This window comes from Onychostoma macrolepis, chromosome 18 (genome assembly GCF_012432095.1).
Source record: "Onychostoma macrolepis isolate SWU-2019 chromosome 18, ASM1243209v1, whole genome shotgun sequence".
NCBI classification, from domain to species: domain Eukaryota; kingdom Metazoa; phylum Chordata; class Actinopteri; order Cypriniformes; family Cyprinidae; genus Onychostoma; species Onychostoma macrolepis.
This window is the reverse complement of record NC_081172.1, coordinates 15,263,884-15,286,073: the sequence shown is the minus strand read 5'-3', so window position 1 is coordinate 15,286,073 and position 22,190 is coordinate 15,263,884. Positions and strand designations below refer to the sequence as shown.

The following is a 22,190-nucleotide window of genomic DNA, read 5'->3' as shown; positions in this document are numbered from 1 at the left end:
TAACATTTATGGTTGCCATATAATTTATGGCAAAAAAGTAACAGGACATTCCCAGAAGTCCCTTCGTGACACATAACATATGATTATATTTTCTTTAAATAGTTTTTTTTTTTTTTTCCTTTGCCATCAGTAATATAAATTAGGGTGTTTTCTTTTGCATTTTATGTTATTCAGCTATGCTATTCATATGTTTATTGCATTATTAATGGAGTTTTGTCTTTTGTGTATATTTGTTTCTATATATACAATACAAGTACTAGCCATGTGTTTTTATTTATTTTATTATTTTTTTTTTTACAGGCCATTTACAATGAACTCATGATTCATCACATGGTTTTTTATTGTTCCACCTGTATTACAGTGGTTATCAGTTTATTTTAAAGTAAAAAGCAGATTTTTACATGAATAGACTCATGATCAGATATTATTATTATATCACTTCATGAAATTTATGGTTGTAAAATATACAGTTACCAATATGCCATCCAGCAATTCCTAAAATACCTAGTAACCATTTATTTTTTAGTGAATTTCTGGCAACCACAGCAGCTGTTTTTCTTTTTTTTTTTTTTTAAAGTGCATGATAAACCTTTATAATATATTCTGTATCAAAACGTAAAATTATTTTGTGTTATTTAGTTATTTGTAAGTTAAAATGTATTTTAGTTTAAGTTTTTCCAGTTATACTAATTTTTATTTTTTTATCCACTTATTCCATAATAATGCCAGTAATACAATAGTATAAACATAATATATTTAAAATACATTTATTTTATACTAAGTATAGTTAAAATCTATTCACATCTTTACTGACATATCGCTCAAAACTTCTTGATATAAAAATTATAATTAAACTTTATTTGGAGTTCTATTATGCACATTTCTTAATATTAAGCCTAAAATATATTTTAATGTCATTATTGATGAGGAATGTATGATCTTTGAATAATATCGGTCTTTAAAATACAAGATATTTAAAGTGTACCTAAAGTATACTTGCAATAAACAAAAGCATATATTTAGTTGGACTTTAGCACTTCTTCTGCACAATTAAAGTTCATTAAGCACAAAATTAGTTGTTCCAATTTAGCAGACTTTAAGTATACCAGTTTAGTATAATAAAAGTACAACTGCAGGAAAATTTTATTAAGTAGATAAATATGTAAATGTATTTGTAGTATACTTAGCATGAAATAAATGCTTAAGTAGGCCTATTTATTTTTCACTAGGGTAACTAATGCATTTTTTTTTTTCAATTCTGTTGTGCAAACACATCTTATGTAAATCATGTTCGAGTCAGGTGAACCTGAAACCAACCTTTTCATACCAGGCTTTCTTAAACAAGTTGACTAGCTGTTCAGACAAAGCACTGAATATTTAGTTTTGCACTTATTTCCCAGACAACATTTTCACTTCGGTAGAATCATCTTGATATGCAGTATATCTGCTGATATATTCGACTAGATTTTGGCATGTTCACTATAGATAAACAATCCCTACTGCACTTTGAATTACAAATTTTACCTCTGATTTTAGACGTTCAATCTCAATCTCCCCATCTTCTATCTGTTGTCGAAGTTGCTTAGCAACTGTTTTCTCGGTCTCCACGATTTGGAGTAGATGGAGGTACTTCTGCATGAGCGTTTCATGCTCGGTGGCCAGGTTTCTGTAGCTGCACACAGAACACACACACACACACATATGAATACAAACACACACATAGTACACATCCATCCACAAAGGCATACAGGACACAAACACAAACATGAGTGTGCACACACACACTCCACACAATGAGGAACATCACGTTATACTAGAAATAAAGCTCATTAGCAGAAACACAGTGTTAACACGTAACCCCATAAGCACACACTTTATCAGAGCAAACTGTGAATGCTCAAATTCAACAATTAAACAGAATTGTTGGAGCAGCGCTTATCTCAAAACAGCAAGCAAATCCAGACGCCTTCATGTTTATGCACACAGATTTAGAACTGCTGCAGGGCATCCAGAGATAAACAGCCAAAATAGTCCTCCAGTACAGACTGAGACCAGAACGGAGCACCATCCGCCCTCATCACAAACACAGACCCGCTCTACAGAACCACTTCTCCTTAAAAATAAACTAGACCTTCTGATTATGAAAGAGTATCTTCTGAGCGTGTATTATTTAATACCTGAAAAACTTATAATTAAATCTGCTGTTACTTAATTGGTGAAATAATTAAATGCAAGAACCACACATACGGTCCAAACATAAACTTCTGTTCAAAAACCGTGCAAGGCTGCATTTATTTGATCAAAAATACAGTAAAAAATCACTAGTATTTTGAAATATTATTACAATTTGGAATAACACTTTTCTATTTTAATATATTTTAAAATGTAATTTACTTCTGTGATGGCAAAGCTAAATTTTCAGCCTCACTCCAGTCTTCAGTGTCACATGATCCTTTAGAAATCATTCAAATATACTGATTAGGTGCTCAAGATTATCATCAGTGTTGAAAACAGTTGTGCTGCTTAAGATTTTTGTGGAAACCTGATACATTTTAAGTATTCTTTGATGAATACAAAGCATTTATTTGAAATAGAAATCTTTTGTGATGGGAAATATCTTTATTGTCACTTGTTGTGATGAAATTAACACATGCTTGTTAAATAAAAATATTTTCTTTACAAAAAAAAAAATCCATTGAACGGTAGTGTACAGTGTCTTAGAAGTGACGACAGAAATAAGTGATGTAAATTAGTCAAAGAAGTGACGAAAGTCACTAATAATATGGATGTGTTTAGCAATATCATATTTCTTTCTCTTTTTTAAAAAAAGACAGCAAGCTTTTTAAGTGCTGGTGCATAAAAATAAAGAGCAAATAATCATTGTTAGTTCTTTTTTAAAAACTGACACAAAGGATAATGGGAAATTAAGTTTTGTAACAAACTTCATTAACTGAAACGTGTAGTGTATTTTATCAAGATTTTTTTGCTATTATATATAAAATGTTAATGTTTATAAACTAAATTGCATAGTAAACAATCAAAATTACATCCTATTATGCTAATGCAATATGCTATTATTTCCTTCCACTATGATTCTCAGAACTCAGAAAGTCTTGGTTCAAAGAAACTCCTGACATGGTCGTGTCAGTTCATACAACAAGGCTCACACAAAAAGACTAAAAAACCTTTTAAACTACTAATCACAGTAATAAACCAACAAGTCAAAACCATTATTTAATCTGATTATCTGTTTCATTTTTAATTTCAGTGCAAAAATGCACAAATCTTTCACATTATAAAACAATTGGATATATTTTTGAAACAGTATATTGTATATAAACAAGGTTAACCCTTCATGCATTAACTCTCACATGAACGTGAACAGACTGAAAACATATCAGAATTCACATTTGTCCTTGACTGCATTACGGCTCTTTGTTATTAAAGGCACAACATGTTGTGCTTTGTTTGTTAGTTCCCAACAGAGAATTCAAATTCGAAGTTCATTACTAAAAATAAACAATATTCCCAACAGAACCTCTGCAACATCCAAGACTGCTTAAACAAGCTTCAGGCTAATTATAGATAATGAGACATGGAATCTGTCCACTTCGCAAAATATCCTCCTCTTTATTTATTTCCCCCCTTCACATTTAAGCTGTGTGAATGGATCGGTATAGGGAGCATAAACTAAAGCAGAGAATCTTGCCATTATGAGAAGGCAGTCTTCTTTTCTCTGCAGGTAAGTTCTTGTCTAAATCAACTCATCCTTAAGTATAAAGTGGGAAAAACACAGGAATAAGGACTGAACTTACAGGAATTTGGTGCAAATGCACATAAATGTATATTTCTGCAAAAAACAGAGCATATGCATAACCAAAACAGGCTACAGTAGCAACAAACATGGCAATTTAATCCCTTTTCCTTCCTGTCCACTGAAGTAGACAACTGTAGGGTACAACGGGGCTAAAGGCCCACCTTAAGAAAAAATGTGCTATTCACTGCGCCTAAAATGTATAATTGCAAAAAAAATATATACGTTGTATTGAACATTAATGGAGCAACAGATTTTGTGTGAAAATAAATCATTCAAGTTGTTTATTTTGTTTAAAAATCATATAAATGTATGAGGGGGCAAGGGGGGCCTTTTACCCCACACACGGGGTAAAAGACCCACCAGCATGGGGTAAAAGGCCCACGGTATTAATTTCATTCTAAACATGGTGATTATCTCTAATATGGACATAATATATGATATTTACCATCTGAATCTAACCATGTCATGTCAACAAATGGAAAAGTCAGCCTTCTATTAATTATCAAGTTAATTACTGTGCGCCTTTAGCCCCAACAGCAGGGACACTTTTTACCCCAAATACCATACTTTTACATATTCTTTCGTTATTTAAAAACTGTTGCTTTAATTATCTTAAACAAAACTGAAAATCATAAAGACCACCTTTGTCTCAAAAGCTTTAATTTTAGTGATTCTCATTTTATACTTAAATCTACAACATTTTAAAAAACATAAAACATTAGATCAAGTAAGCACAGAATCAACTTTGTGCTGCTGCGCACGATCGTGTCAAGGATCAGACAGATATACACATGCATCTTGAAAAGCGGATGTTTTGGAAAGTGCTAAGCCATGTTTTTGTGCCATCTAGTGGTTTCGATGAAAATAATATCAAAGGCGCCTTTTACCCCGGGGCACTTTTAGCCCCGTTGTACCCTATATGTGATCTTTTCAAATTTCACTGAGAGAGTTTACTTACTTGGCATGTGATATTGCTGCCACCCATTCATCGCAGTCCTTAACATCTTCTGTACGAAGCTCCAGAGCCTTCTGATTCTCATGGTTGAAGCTGACTGTGAAATAATACTGTAAAACAGACAGAATAAAAATGCATGTTAACTACAATGCTACACAATTACTCACAATTACTCACACAATTACTTTCCAAACACCCATTAACACCTCCAGCAACCCCCCTCTCCCCCACACCTGCACTTCAGATCAGCGAAGACGATGTGCACCTGGTCTTCCGGAAGCAGAAAAGGAAAAAAGCACCAGGCCCAGATTGTGTTACACCAGTCTGTCTGAAATCCTGTGCTGACCAGCTGGCCCCCATCTTCACACAGTTCTTCAACAGATCACTGGAACTGTGCGAAGTCCCTTCATGCTTTAAACGCCCCACCATCATCCCCATCCCAAAGAAATCCAAAATTACAGGACTAAATGACTACAGGCCTGTGGCTCTAACATCTGTGGTCATAAAGTCTTTTGAAAAACTGGTGCTGGCCCACCTGAAGGACATTAATGGACGCTTGCTGGATCCTCTTCAGTTTGCCTACAGAGCAAACAGGTCTGTGGATGATGCAGTCAACATGGGACTGCATTATGTTCTGCAACATCTAGACAGACCAGGGACTTATGTGAGGATCCTGTTTGTGGACTTCAGCTCGGCCTTTAACACTATCATTCCAAACCTCCTCCTGCCCAAACTAACTCAGCTCTCTGTGCCCACCTCCATCTGTCAGTGGATCACCAGCTTCCTGACAGACAGACAGCAGCTAGTGAGGCTGGGAAAATTCTCATCCTGCACCCGTACGATCAGCACTGGAGCTCCTCAGGGTTGCGTCTTCTCCCTCTACACCGCATCTAAAGACCCCTCTGTCAAGCTCCTGAAGTTTGCAGACGACACCACACTTATCGGCCTCATTCAGGACGGTGACGAGTCTGCTTACAGACAGGTGGTTAAGGAGCTGGCTGTCTGGTGCAGTCTTAACAACCTGGAGCTCAACAAGCTAAAACAGTGGAGATGACCATGGACTTCAGGAGAAACCCCCCTGCTCTCCCCCCACTCACCATCATGAACAGCACTGTAACGACAGTGGAGTCATTCAGGTTCCTGGGCAGCACCATCTCCCAGGACCTGAAGTGGGACATTCACAGACTCCATTGTTAAAAAGGCCCAGCAGAGGTTGTACTTCCTTCTTCAACTGAGGAAGTTCAACCTGCCACAGGAGCTGCTGAAAGAGTTCTACTCCACCATCATTGAATACATCCTCTGCACTTCAATAACTGTCTGGTTCAGCTCAGCTAAAAAATCTGACCTCAGAAGACTAGAGAGGGTAGTCCGGACTGCTAAGCGAATCATTGGTACAACCCTCCCCAGTCTCCAAGAACTGCACTCATCCAGAGTGAGCAAAAGGGCTGGCAAAATCACTTTGTACCCCTCACATCCAGCACACTCCCTCTCTGAACTGTTGCCGTCTGGTCGACGCTACAGAGCTCTAAGCACCAGAACGGCCTGGCACAGAAACAGTTTCTTTCCTCAGGCAATCCATCTCACGAACACTTGACAATAATCGTGGAACACTATTTATACACTTATACATCTAACACACATACTTAGTCTACATTTCAGATTGCACATAATATAACTGTACATACAACTGTCTATTGTTACATACCTGTACATACAATTGTCAATTTATATATTGTTATTCATTATTTACTTGTTCTATTTTTTTTATTAATTTTATTATCTGTGTTTTTCATTCATTGAGCTTTTCAGCATCATTACTCCAGTCTTCAGTGTCACATGATCCTTCAGAAGTCATTCTAATATGCTGATTTTGTGCTCAAGAAATATTTATCATCAATGTTAAAATTGCTTAACTTACTGAAACCTTGCTACATTTTTTTTATTCATTTTTGATATAGAAAAAAAAAAAAACAACAGCATTTATTTAAAATTTTATATGTATAATACAAGACCACTGTCACGATAAGCACACACAGGAATAGAGGAGACGAGGATAAACTTAACAAACAATCCTTTAATAATCCAAACTCAAAATCCAGGGAACACAGAACAGGCAGAGACACACAGGAACACGACATCGACGTTAATACCGGGCACACAAGACAGGGAAACACAGGGCTAAAATACACTAGGTGATTAACAAACACAGGTGGAATGAATATAATCAGGGAGAACTGAAACAGGTGGGACTAAATTTGACTAAACGAGAACAGGAAGGACCAAATATGGGCATACATGAGGGAAAACTAAGTCAAGGGGAGCACGAGACAAAAAAAACCACAAGACAAGACAGGACACAGGTCTGACAGTACTCCACCCTCCCGGAAGGCGCGTCCCCGCACCTCCTAACATCCAACTGGGAGGGGGTGAGTGGGCACTCTGGAGGCCCCTCAGGACAGACACAGGGGAGGCCTCCAGGACGCATCAGGGGACTACGGAGCCATGTCGGGGCAGGGAGCTCAGGAGGCCATGGCAGGCGGTCTTCATGGCTGTGGCCTCATCCTTCGCCCCGGCCTCTACGACCGGATCCTCTTAGCCCCCCCACCCAAAATAACTTGGGGAGAAATTAGGGCTAAACTCAGGAACATGAGCCCTCCGCGGGCAAAACTCAGGAACAAGAGCCCTCCATGGGCTAAACTCAGGAACAGGAGCCCTTCCTGGGCTAAGCTCGGACGCTGAGGCCCTGTCTGGGCATGACGGGAGAACAACAGCCCTCCTTGGGCTGGACGCGGAGTCGGGGGCCCTCTCAGGGTTACTCAGGAACCGCTTCCATATCAGCAACAGGAGAAGCAGGCTGCTTGGGAATGGCCTCCATGACTAGAGAAGCCGCCTGCCCCAGATGAGCATCCACGGACAAGACAAGACTGAAACTGTTCCTATGGACACGACAAGATTTTAAAATATGGCTTCAGGGGACATGACTTGACTCTGGTCAGGGGCTGGAGCCTGCACTGGACTCTTGGTCAGGACACTGGAGCGAACTTTGGAGCTGAAGTGAGCCGCAGCCGGCGGGCTTGAGTGAGCCGCGGCCGGTGGGCTGGAAAGAGCCACGACCGGCAGGCTTGACTTTGTAGCGGCCAGCAAACTTGACTGACGAGCAGCCGGCGGGCTTGGGATAGCCACAGCCGGCAGGCTGGACAGAGGAACAGTCGGCAAACTTGAATGACTCGCAGCCAGCAGAGTCGCAGCACTCACAGCGATCCTGCCGAACTCCCACACCGAATTTCAGCAGGCTAGGGCGGGATGACGAGCGGCGACTTCCATGCCGCGGGGGGAAAAAAAACAGAAAACAAAAAGACTTTCAAAACATGTCACACAAAACGGGGAGAATGGGCGCCACTTACTGTTTAGGTCCGATAAGCACACACACAAGGGAATTGAGGATAAACTTAACATAAACAATCCTTTAATAATCCAAACTCAAAATCCAGGGAACACAGAACAGGCAGAGGAACACGACATTGACATTAATACCGGACACACGATACAGGAAAACACAGGGCTAAAATACACTAGGTGATTAACAAACACAGGTGGAACAGAATGAACATATTCAGGAAGAACTGAAACAGGTGGGACTAAAATTAACTAAACGAGAACAGGAAACAGGGAGGACCAAATATGGGCATACATGAGGGAAAACTAAGTCAAGGGGAGCACGAGACAGAAAACCACAAGACAAGACAGGACACAGGTCTGACAACCACCTGTCTGAGTTTATATTGTGATAATGACAGCTAATTTTATATTATCCATTAATAGAGGTAAAAAAACACTAGAATGTGTCTCAAATTCACTGAGAGGACCTGCGAATTTGAACTACATTCGGGCATTTGGGCTGAATTTCCCAAGAAACTGATGACAATTGGTACAAATGAATAAAAGCCATGTATAAATAACAACAAGTCTCTGTGCAATGAGCAGCATTTTTGAGTGTGTCATTTTAATGAATGTTCCAGTAAAAAGATCAGCAGCCCAGCATCTCAGATTGGTACAACATAAAATATGAACAGGAAAACCCTTTGTATATGCTACATGACCCAGTATCCCATGCATAACGTTACCAAGAACACCAGAAATAAGGAACTGCGTGCTTCCACCTCCCTGATTTTTAGAACTGATGACTGAGAGTGCATGAAGAGTTCAGAGAACACAGAAAGGATCTGCTGGGTCTGAATGGATGTGCTAAGGGAAACTTCAATGTGCCTGAGATAGCTCCAGTTCTCCAGAGGAATACCATAAAACATGTAAACTGGGAGCATGGCGCATTGCATAACTGTATGCTACCTGTTACCTAGCAACTCCTCTGTGCACTAGTGGCTATGGCTCTGTATGTGCTACCCATTTCTCTCCATTTCAGAAAGCCAGGCCTTAGCACTGAATCCCCAACAACCTCCATTTCTGCTGCACGGCAGACCTTCAAGACGCCTTAGCGCTGCTAAATTACATCACAGTCATTTGTCTCATGCAGTGGAGACCCACTGAAAGCAGGAAACATGAGAGCAAATGCACAGATCACTATATAATATATTTAGCGAACAGTACTGAAAGAATTTGTTATTCAAATAAGAGACTTAAAGCTTCTCAAAGTGTTGTTTCAACACATTTGACCATACTTCAATTAATTCTTCAGATTTCTGCAGATTTTCCACACAATCATAAAATGTGAAAAAATCTAGAGGGTCTAGTCACTCTAGTGGGTCTGTTCATTATATAAAAACCCAAGTCACAAAATAACATGTAAGATCTGAACTGACTTCAAGTAACCATTTTAGCTAAGTTATATACAGTAAATACAGTATATCAGATTTCATAGATCATATAAAAGACTAAATTGTAATTCTTCTACAGTGCCATGAACAACAAAACCTCCACAAAGCTTCAACCTAACAACTTTACTGATCAACTTTACAAATTTACTTAAAGGTAAATAAAATAAATAGAATATACACACACACACACACACACATATATATATATATATATATATATATATATATATGTGTGTGTGTGTATATATGTATATATATATACTGTGTATATATATGAACAGTTCTTTCTGGTCCTCAAATCTGATTGGCTGATAATAGTGTCGATATTAGAGTCCAACAGAACTCCAACAGCCGTTTCACTGTTTGTATCACTTCACTTGCCGAAGTTGCCATATTTCTCACAGTGAGTGTCATGGTGGACGCTCAAATCCACTATAATTTTTAAAAAATTACTGTTTTGTGTCACAGAATGTAGTTTTAAGAGCATTTTATGCGTGAATCTACTTGTTTGGACTTCAAATATGTGGTTTGTTAATAAAGATAACGTTTATTTGAAAATTTGCTTTGATGTTTTTGGAGACGTAAGCTCCAGGGCGTCAGCGGTTGTTCAGTGCTCATAAACCTGCAGAGAGAGCACCTCATCTCAGCCAGATCTTCTGGAATTTCCCGCTGGCTCTGATAGTGGTTAAACATGAGATATATTTTGTTTTGGTCTAATTACTCTATTATTTGTTCCAGGGCAAATAGTTTTGGCAAAATCTCATCATGTTTACGTAACTTCAATGCCGTTTATCAGAGCACTGCCTTTGTACTTTTGACTGAGTTGCCCAGCAACTTTTATGATGGCTGTTGTTCTTTATTAAATATTATTATTCAATAAATAATATTTTATATAAATAATAGTATTTAGCATTGGTAAACTGTGTGTGTGTGTGTGTGTTCGTAATGGTGATTTTAGTTTCATTGTTCCTCCATTAGATGGCGACAAGAGACTGTTTTACAAGTCAGCAGTAAAGACTTTTAAATTGAAAACTTACTAAAGTTTTGTCACAGTTTTGAAAAAGGAAGTTATTTTTCTTTCAAAACCAGCTTGTACCCAGCCAGAAATCACCCTTAACAGATGAAAGGATAGTATGAGCCTATCGGACATTCAAACTAATTGTGAATATGATATTGATCTGAAGAGTGAATGCTGTATCAGATGCAGGTAATCACGATTACTCAGTCAATCTCTCTCTCATAATACTCTACTATACATAATACACAGCTTTTTTTAATGAAGTAACTCAGCATTCCTTAGTTACTAGTTCTAAAGTGACGTTTTGGAATTAGTAACGGAGGCTTGGGCTCAGCTGTTAAACTGTAAATTTTAGATTTGAATCCATGGTGGAAGGAAATAGTTCACACAGAAGAGGGCTTTTAAAGATACTCAGTTGTTTTATGTATTTACACACTTGTGCCATCGAACTGTTGCATAAACGCAATATCACACTTATAGAATATCACACTTGTACTCGTTTCATATTGCTCATACATACACACACTACCAGTCAGAAGTTTTTGAACAGTAAGATTTTTGAAGTTTTTTAAAGAATTCTCTTCTGCTCCCCAAGCCTGTATTTATTTCATCCAAAGTACAGCAAAAGCAGATTAATTGTGAAATATTTATACTATTTAAAGGGGTCATCGGATGCAAAATTCACTTTTACATGTTGTTTGAACATAAATGTGTGTTGGCAGTGTGTGTACACATCCTATAATGATAAAAATCCACCAAGTGCTTTTTAAATCCCCAATAAAACACTTTCTCAAATCAGGCTGCTCTGAGATTCTTGGCAGAGTGACGTAGTTCTGCATAGGCCCCTCCCACGACTATTGACTGACACGGTTGTTTTAACATAGACCCACCCTGAGTGAGCTGGAAACTATCCGCTATTGTTTCGAAGCCGGAGCAAGGGTAGACAAGATTGTCTCCTAAGCGATTGAGGTATATTGTTGTTGGATGTAATCATGAGCATTGCAATCTTCATTTACTCCAGACATCTGAGCCACTGAAGACGCAGTGGATTATGTTTGTTTTTGAAGGCAATGAGCCCCCCGATCTACCTTAATGCTTTCCTGTTTGCGATAGTCATTCGTGATCCAGCTTCACCTACAGAAGTGATTATAAGGTTTTTTATGAATCTTTGCAAGTTGCTTTTCCTAATAATGTGCAAGGGGTGGGGTGAGCAGAGCTCATTAGCATTTAAAGGGACATGCACCGAAACAGGTCACGGTGAACAGAGCTGTTTTTGACAAGGTAAAAAGGGTTTTACACTTCCATTGAGAAATTTTAACCAAAGTATGTTATAGAGTTTTTATTAAGACCCTAAAGAATCATATCAGCTTGTGGAAAATGGGCATCCGACGACCCCTTTAAAATAACTGCTTTCTATTTGAATATATTTTAAAATGTATGATACGGAATGATAGAAATTAATACTTTTATTTAGCAAGGATGCTTTAAATTGATCAAAAATGATGATAAAGACATTTATAATGTTACATTTTTTTTTAATTTCAGATAAATGCTGTTCTTCTGAACTTTCTTTTCATTGAAGAAACCTGAAAATATCTACTCAGCTGTTTTCAACATAATAATAATAAATGTTTTTGAGCAGCAAATCAGAATATTAGAATGATTTCTGAAGGATCATGTACCTGGAGTAGTGATGCTAAAAATTCAGCTTTGAAATCACAGGAATAAATTACATTTTAAAATATATTCAAATAGAAAACAGTTATTTTGAATAGTAAAAATATTTAGTTTTTGCTGTACTTTGGATGAAATAAATGCAGGCTTGGTGAGCAGAAGAGACTTCTTTAAAATACATAAAAAATATTACAGTTATTTTATTTACCTTTAAGTAAATGTGTGTGTGTGTGTGTGTGTGTGTGTGTGTATATATATATATATATATATATATATATATAATATTTTTAAAAAGCCCAATTTCACAGTTCTCAAATTCATTTATATATAACATTCAATAAAGCTTGACTGAGAGCGAGAGTACCTAAAGTGGGCGGGGCTTAACAAACAGTCAATTGTTGTTGGTCTCAGGTGCATTTAGGGATTGATCTCATTGACATACCAGTTTCCTGCACCATGCAGTGAATAATTGGAATGAAGGCTGAAAGTCTGTGGTTGACATGAAATCACTCAGAACCCATTTTCAAGATGTTCACAGACTGGGACCTTATGTTTTGATTGTAGACATTTTATGAAGCGCAGTACCGTATACTTGTTCAATAACTCTAATCCAATAACTTGTTCAATAACTAAGTCTAATTCACAGATCTCAACCAAAAACAAATCTGCAAACCTTAATAAATTCCCATCTTCCATTCTTTAAGCATCCAGTGCCTATTCCAGAGCAACGTTGCCCAGCTGATGTCTTGGAAAAATTATTAAAAATGATTAATTATTAAAAAACTGATGCATGGGGGGGAAAAAAAACATGGCAATTATATTCTTTAAAGCCTTTTAAATTGCCCATATATGTTCATCCTGTCATGCTGATGTTTTAAACACGTCATATTGTTGAAATTCTCACGGTTGAAGTATGTTGGTTCTTTTACCTTTTCCTTTCTATGAGCAAGGTCAAGACTCTGCTAAACCAAAGCTTCCTTCATTCTTTCAACTTACAGCTGAGTCATGTATATTCACACTTAACTGACTCATATATGATTTTTAGCGTGTATATACACATGCACTCGCACACACAATAAACATCAATGTGTAATCAATCGAGTGCTTTAGAGAATATATGAAGAACAATGTTAAAAATGTTTGCATAAAAAGTTCACAAAACCCATTAATTACAGGATAAACCACCAAATGTGCTTCAAGCCTACAAATGAGAAAACTGCAACTATTACAAAATCAGATAATGGAGCATAAGTTGCTTCAAATAATGTATATGACATTCAAAAATGATCGTTGTTATCTTTAAGCAGTGTGCATAAACAAAAATAAGGAACTGTAAATAACACATTATGAAAGTTGCTGTATAATGTATGAGTTCAGACAGGTCCTTTCACATTCATTCATCAGACAGCCAGATATCCCTAATCTGCAACCTGTTACCTGTCACATCTGCCTTTGCTAAATGAAGTGAACCACAGCTTTGGGAAAGGAAATGGCCTGTAAAGGAATAAAAGTGTACTACCATGACTGTTACAAGTCAAATCCTTAATGCACACCCTTAGCAAGATGTATGCTCTATTTTTTGCATCGTTCTTCATGTTCCCACACCTCTGTAAAGGACAAATTTTATTATGTCAGTCTTGAGCACTAATGCAAGTGCAATCTGCAAGCAGACCAAAATAGCAAGCATCAGTAAGTCTACATGCACAGGCTCATTCTGTTGAGCTGCAAAAATGCAGCTGTTCCCAAAAGAGAGATGAGTGTTTTGCTATAAATGGGCCCTGACCCCTCAGAGGTACTGAACAGAACAAATTTAGCCCAAACAGCGTTAGCATTAATGAAGGAGGCGCAACGCACTGCTACATGCTCCCGCAACACACACACACCATCCCTCCAACCACTCTTTTTCTCATGCAAATAGGAGTTGCCATAGGAACCATGGGCTAAAATGCAGATATATTAAAGTAGGGCCAATAAATGAATGGTACAGCAGAGTGATTGGTATGTAAATACAATAACAATGAAAGGAAAGGTAGCGGGATGGTTTTCAATAAAACACAAATTTGTGTTGAATACGCCAATACGCACATTGCCTAAAAGCACCTTTGTGCTGAGTAAGTGCTTTTTTAGATTAGTGAATAACATCTAGGAACACTGCAAAAAAAAAAAAAAAACTAAATTTGATTAGAAATTAAAATGGATGTGGGGACCGGTCAGCAAATTATAATCTGTGCATCCCACACCAAATTGGGCTGATTTTATTTCTAAAAAAGGAAGTAAATATTACACCTGTCTAGCACCAAACTCTAGATTAAATAGAGCGTCCCACTTTTTTGCTCCTGTTTCTGTGAGTTGGCACACCTGGAGAAAGAGAAGAACAGTATAATGCTAAATATGAATATGGAGCAAACACTACATTAAGATCATAAGAGGTTACAAGAATCTCATTAGGTCCACAGACTTTAGGTAAGATCTAATGAAGGACCTGGAATAAACAGTGGTGATGTAGGGATTTAACATGCTTTAATCCATGACCATGGATCTTTTTTCTTGAAATAAAAAAAGTACAGCTTTTTATTTGACAACTGCAGCTCCAAAGTCTGAAGTACAATAAACAAAAAAAATAAATAAATGTATAACGAAGGCATTTCTCTTTCAGATCAGTTCAAAAGCCCATGGTTCAAATGATCATTGCGTGTTTTCCGCATTGTAAAGGAAGTAGCAACAGATATTTTATTCTGTATTATGACATATATCTGAGTGAAAAAGATTATTGAAAAAGGAAAGAAATGTAGGGCAGGACTAAAAGAATCACTCACAATAAGATTAATAACATACATTTATACAACAGATTTTTTTTTTTAAAGATTAAAGTCTTTATTTTTGGTTAACCCTTTCCCTTTAAGACCCTGACATTTTTTAATTATGAAATCATCGAAATCACATGAAAAAAGGAAGTGTGCTTACTCAAGACGCATTAATTGCAATAGACATTACTATGTAATTCACTATCTGCTCCATTAAATCTATAAATAAGTGTACGTGGAAGACATCTATATTGAAGAAAGCATCTATATTGGCTGCTCTGCTCAAGGCAAGTATTAGCAGTAAAGCAGGCATCTTACATTATTTCCATTCCGGTGAAAACCCAAAAGCTTGCCAGTGTGAAATTATTTATGCAAATGAGTTACACTGAATGAGGTTACAGTGTGCATGCCTAATATAAAGGGGGAAGTGTGCGTGACTCTGTCAAACACTGAGTCGTTGATTGTTAGGTAACGTCGTTCTAACTACGCTCTGTTCTTTAGAGGATGACAGACATGCACAGCATCAAACTCCATGCCGCATCCTGCTTTGTCAGCACAGGGACAGCTGTTCACAGGAAGGTCTTGTTGAATTGCGGTCCTTACACACAGAGATGAGCACTGCAGGCTGAAGACACAGCCAGGCAGGTTTAACCAAGGTGAAACATCTTCAGCTATGTCAGTTTCCATCACTGGCTAGTAGTAGTAGTCGTGCTTGTAAAACAAAGAACTGATGCAGCTTTTCTGATATTTTCTTTCAGGATCACCTGATAAACCGTCCTAACTTCTGTACGCTTCGGATTGCCATGTAGTTGCAGTGATTAAGTGGCTGCTGCTGATTATTAAAGGTGCACTCTGTAAGTTTTTGTTTACATTTTACTGGATTTTATACTGACACCTATAGGTTCACACTGTTTTTGCTCCTTTTTGTCAATATTTATCATTTATTTCATGCACGCATCTATAAAGTCCACATTCTTGGACTCCGTCCCAACAAATTTTGTGCGTTGTTAGGGGTTTGTGCTGGTGCGCAGTATGTCGCGAGTTCTCTCCCTCTATAATGCAGTGCTGCTGTCTTAGACTGAGACATTTGGTGGTGTGCTGGCCGTGGCCAACACTTGACGTCCTGCCGTTTGTCCTCACTCTGAGCTGTGGGTCATCACTTCAACATGGACCGCTTGAGTGGACATTTTATTTTTCCACTCGTACTGATTCTTTTTGGACTGTCTAGTGGATCACGGACATGCTTGTCACCATTAACTTAAATGTTTATAGTTTATAAACACAAAAGGGTTTTAAAAAATAAAAAGATTAATATTAATATAGTACTATTATTGTTATTATTAGTAAACAGGTCCAATAGAGTTAAACAGTTGTGTTTCTGAAGCAAAACAACACATTCATTTTCTCCATTGGGGAACTGATTTAATGATAACTTATAAACCTTTGAAGACAGATTGACTGTGCGCTACGAGGTTGTTGATTATTTTTGTTGAAGCTATTAGCCCACATCACATATAACTACATTACCTATGATTCTGCAAAAAAAAAAAAAGACCGATCAGAAAATCACAATAAGGAGGACATAATTGAGTCTTCTCTCCACACTCTCAAATGACTTAATATCTTTAAATCAGTGGTTTTATATTTATCTATTGTTTTGATATATGCCACTTGCAATGCTTCATGGAATTGTACTTCCTTCTCTCATTAAAGCCCTTAAGTTTTGTACGTTTGTCTTTTTGTCCGACTTTTGCATCAAATTACGGTTTGTGTGAGCTGGTTGGTCAGGTTTAAGGCTTTTAACAAATATTTGTAAAAACAAAACCTATCCAAAAAAAAAAAGTAAAAAAAAAAGTGGGTGGGCACTGTTGCATTCTATTGCATGACACTGTTGGTCATGTGATCTCAACATGGTGGTCTCCATCAGAAGACCATACGATCCATGTACAATAAAGCAGCTTTTCTTATGTAAGTGATGACAAATAACCTTTTAATCATATTTATACATATCAGAAACTTCTCTCTAACACATTTTAAGAAGTAAAAAACAAAACAAAACTGAGTGCACCTTCAATTTAGGCTACGTCATCTACACATTTTTATAGAAGCATAAGCTATTTTCTGGTCAAAATGATAATAGCCTACATATTCACTCTGAACTCAAACAAGGTTGGCACAAACCACATAACACTGTTATAACTATGTTTCAGTGACAATAAACAGACACACTACTTTGAAATGGCTGAAAAAAGGATAATATGACATCTTTGAAGGTGCCACAAGGTTTAGCCTAATCAGCAGCATCTCTGTGTTGGATCACAATAACACGAGTAAAGAACATTAAATGCTGCACAACACCTTTTCAGACGCCCAAACAGTGTCTTGTGAACATAAAGTTCAGTTTTGGGAACGATTTGTTATTAAACACGTTGTGAAGACGCAGTTGCCAAGGTAGGATGCTATTAATATCAGCGCGGGAATTAAATCAATACGTCAAACAGACTGCGATTCTACGCCAGTTTTCCGCATGATGGCGACTCTGAGGTTTATAAAGTGCTTCTCTGGCGTCATTTTCTCTCTTGAGTGAGGCAGAGAGCGGAACAGTCGAAACTTAAATGTCTCTGAGGAAAAACGCTGATAAATAACATCTTTTTTTTCCCTGGAAAGCTAAACGGATATCAAACCATGAAAGACACTGAACTTAAATCGGTAAACTGTTGACTGCCGTTAGCGTGAGACTGACAAACAAGTTTCTGCATAAACCGCTGTAGAACTGAAATAATTATGTCATTCCCTCTCCTTAGTGTTGTTATATATTCTGTGATAGACAAAGGGAAATGCTTTGGCGTAATGTTAGGGAGTCGCAGCATCACTCTCCATTCGCTTTCATTGCATCTTGTTTCATAAGATGAAAGTGAATAGTGACTGAAACTGTCTTTCTTTTTGAGTTCCACAGACGATAAAGTCATACAGGTTTGAAACAACATGAGGTTGAGTAGGCTACAAAACAGTATTTTGCATGTTTGGATGAACTGTAGCCTACTTTAATCACAAAGAACATAAACGTATAGGCTAGCTAATATTTGTAATACATTTCTAATTTATGTAACCACAAGGAATCTATCTATTAATAAGTAGGCTATACGCATATTATGAAACCTATCCGATGGTTTTTAACACAGTATTGTCATCTCGCAGAAAAAAAGTAGACGTGATAAACCCTTTTAAACAAACACACGGAATATCAGATGCAAAAATCTCCGAGCACTGAGCAAAGCAGCAGATGCCTGGTGGTAAAATTGTTGGTTGTCTCGACGAGCGCATGCTCATCATCTTTACGCATAAAACAAACCCCCCATGCTGGCTGGAAACACAAGGACCGGTTTTAGTTGCTTTACCCCAAAAGTAACTCTATTCTAAGGCTCTGCATCAGCATTACAGAAGTATGAAGCAAAGTTGTCGTTCCGTTTGTTTCGTACCTGTTTTTCTAAGCACTCCTTGGCTGACAGTGAAGGTTTGGGTGAGGGCGCCCTGTCACACACACATCCCTCCAACAGGTATAATCCCGAGGGTCGCGAACTGGACTCGCTCTCAAAATAAAAAAGCATATTTTGCAACAGAGCAAACCACTTGGTGTGCCATTTTGTGTTGTCGGAGCTCTTTTTGCTTAAGCAGCCTCGCCTCGTGCCATCTTTCTTTGCCAAAAGACCCAGGTAGGTGACATGACCATCATTAAGTCGAATTCCCTTCTGCATTTTTGTGAAGAAGATGCTGGTTTTGGGGGGAAAGGCTTGTTTCGGTCCTTACATCTTCTTAGCGCCAGATCCCCGAGCAGACGGGCACTTTCTGGATTAGAAACGAAGCCTGGCACGTTCTGCCGATCCACTGCAATCACCGCCTTGGCATGAAGTAGGGAAGAAGCGCAGAGAAAAACGAAGAATGCCAAACTCTACCATCGTAATGTTGTCGAATGCGTTCAGGCTTTGGAAAAAGACACAGAAATGCCTCCCGTTGCCTCTTCTGTGACGCAGTGAGCGGGGAGAATTAGGCTACAGTGTATGCGAGTGATGGTTTGTCGCGTTCTCACGTGAAAATCTCTATAAACCAGTGCGCGCGCTCACTGCTGAATGAGGCAGTGGCGTCACGTGACCAGCTTTCAGAACCTCGGACAGAGAGACAAACGTACTTTTACAGTCACTTGAGTTCATTTTAGATCTGTTGCACAGATGATGACATATTGCTTCATGTGAGGAAAAACCATCTCGAACCTGTATTGCATTTAAATTTGTTACCAGTTACACTAAACGTATACATAGCTAATCTGCATCTGAAGTGGCACATAAACCATAAACGGTGCGTTTCAATGCTAAATAGAGGCGCATAATATAGCCATTTAAAATTTTAAAGGCAGAAATAACGCTACGAAAAGTAATGTTAGGAGAGGCTGTGCTAAATTGCGGTAATATAGTCACTGTTATGATCTTCATTAGGCACTGCAGAAAAATTCTTAGACATGCATTCACAATAAAGTAGCCTATCTTGAGTGCCGTATTGTTTTTTAATATAAAACCCCTACACAATAAAAATATTTAGGACCAGATTTTGCATTGAAAAGTCATCTATATAAGCAAAAAGTGGCATATACTTTGGCTAGAATGGTCCCTCAAATAAAAAACGTTAATACTCAACAAATTATTGCTAACAGGTGTTTTACTATTACCACCGCTGTATACTGACTAATCAGAAGCAAGCTCAAGAACTGGTTGAAACTATAAATATAGACACATGAATATATAAAAATGCTCCTCAAGGGTCTTTTTTTCGGAAAGGAAGGTTTACGTTTCAATAAAATCAATTGAAACTGCTTTCAAAAGCATTATTGCCATAGGCATTAAGCTCACTAAACATGCTTATCACACGTTCAGAGGTATTATTGTTCCTTAAGGTAGCTCTAAATTGTTTCATGTCTTGTCCGACCAATGCATTTATCTGTAATCAATTGTGTGAATGATCATTAGGTCGATTGGCAGTAAATCATGCAGGGCTTTGTGTTTGCTTTGTTAATCAAAGGAGCATTTGCAATGAGAGGTACACTTCCTGTCGCCCTGCAGGAAAGCTTGTTTTGCATCCCTAAGTGTTGCTGCACTTTCAGTGCTCCCTACGAAGATTTCTAAGAAAAACATTTGTCTTTGACGATTCTTGTAAAATACTAATTTTTTATCAACAGTTTACGGAAGGGCTTAAACCAGCACTTAGTGTCCACACTCAAACCTCACAATAGATGACGGCTGTAATCAGCCATTTGTGCTCAAACGCAGCAGATCCTTGCACATCTCTGTCATTTCCTCTTCTTTATATCCTGTGATTGTTGACAACATGACTGTGATTCACCACCATAAGCAGAAAAAAAGAAATCTACCAAGGTCATGTTCGTAATGCATCCATTCAGCCCTTTCCTGTAAAGATATATGACTCCTGACTTCCTTATATATTAAAGGTGATGTCAGCGATTTCAACGAATACCATGCATAAAATGTCTCTACCTGACAGATCACTGAAACAGGTGAGAGAATCACTTTTTGTGTGGTGTCTTAAGTCTCACCCAATCTATTTTCTAGATGCATCTTATTGTGAACAATTTATCCATGCATTTGTTTATTATGAGCCTGTAATTTTTATCTATCTTCTGGTGAAATTAGACTTTTTTTCCTGCAAAGTACTATGCCTGATTTGTCCAGTCATTTCATCTGCTTAAACCTGATACTTTCTTAAAAGTTTCCTCCATGATCCAACCATCAATGGATAGAACCAAGATCAATGATCAAGATCATACATTTTTTCTTTTTCGTTAATCTATTTCACAATAAAGGGCTGTGAAATAGGCAGTAATACATCCAAACCTGTGGTTCTCCATCTGCGTGCTTTATCTTGTGTTGAATGATTCATTCTCCATTCTAAAAAAAGATCTGAAATATTAGGTTAAGATTATCATGCAGATTCATCCAGAGTTAATGGGGTAATTTAATTACAATCATAAAGTTTCTAATTGTAATTAACAGGAATTTTCTCGCTGTTTGTCTGCAGAACTGAGTTGGGTGTTGGATGAAGAAAGTAAAGGTCAGTGCACACTGGATCGAATTCAGGAGAATACTATAGGCATCAGACACACTGATGGTCCAAGTCATCCTTACCATCCACCTCTACTGATAGCTCACTGAATTAAACAGCTCACCGTTTTCATTGGCAATCAATTGGGGAACCAATTATCTGGGCTCGTCAGGACCTGTGACGTGCCATCGTGTGATGCTCCTTTTTTTCGGTGCTAATGTGGCTGAACAATAAAACATGTTCTAGCACACAGGCAATATGCTCTTTTAAGCACCCAATTTGTTTAAAAGGCCCAGTTTATAATCTGGCTCTGTCAGTCTGCTGGCTACTTCACGGATGAGATTCATTTATGACTTTATCATTGTTGTTATCTGCTCTTCCTCAGAACTACACACTCTTAAATCCTCAAGGTCCGCCGTGACAGCTATTTGAATACATAAAGACTTCTCCCTTGATAAGATATTTAATTTGGAATTAACATTAACATGGATTACTTACTTGGTTACAGATGAAAATAAAAGCTGATATTGAGACATCATTTATATATCTCTGGGTGTGATTTTAAATAGTTGTCACTGTCATTGCTGATTGCCATCTGCTCACGTCATCTTTTGAATTCATTTGCATAGATGCACATGCAAGGAAAGATAACACTGAGTACTGTCCAGTTGCCTGGAACACGTTCAGTACTTGTGTGTGGATTGGAGGGTCCTTGAGTTTCGAAAGCTCTGCTCTTTTCATGCACGCAGTTATGTGAACGTGTTTCATCAGGCTTTTCTCTTTTACATCGATGAAGGGAGTAAAAGCAACAGTTTTGTCTGCGGCAATCTGAATCAGCATTCTCTGGCAGCAACTGCTGACAGTGTGGCTCAGAGACAGAAAAAAATTGCATTAAAACTCCTTGTCTCCTCTGCTCACCTGTTTTCCCCAGCACATTTTCTGTGTCCCCACCACAGCACCTTTCAACGAGGAAAGACACGTA

At 37.9% G+C, this 22,190-nt stretch overlaps 1 protein-coding gene across 3 annotated transcripts in view; it reads right to left on the bottom strand.

Moving 5' to 3' along the window:
- The window catches only part of rasgrf1 (Ras protein specific guanine nucleotide releasing factor 1), a 40,601-nt gene extending 21,369 nt beyond the window's left edge, over positions 1 to 19,232 (bottom strand). The window contains exons 1-4 of one of the 3 annotated variants that reach the window (XM_058751710.1): positions 18,580 to 18,719; positions 5,006 to 8,089; positions 4,776 to 4,882; positions 1,525 to 1,672 (exon numbers count right to left, since the gene is read on the bottom strand). In XM_058751710.1, the coding sequence (XP_058607693.1) occupies positions 1,525 to 1,638 (114 nt within the window). In that variant the 5' untranslated portion in view covers positions 1,639 to 1,672; positions 4,776 to 4,882; positions 5,006 to 8,089; positions 18,580 to 18,719. Of the gene's footprint in view, positions 1 to 1,524; positions 1,673 to 4,775; positions 4,883 to 5,005; positions 8,090 to 18,579 lie in introns of all 3 variants that reach the window. The other 2 variants (XM_058751709.1, XM_058751708.1) reach the window with 2 other exon arrangements.
- Positions 19,233 to 22,190: the final 2,958 nt, after the last annotated feature.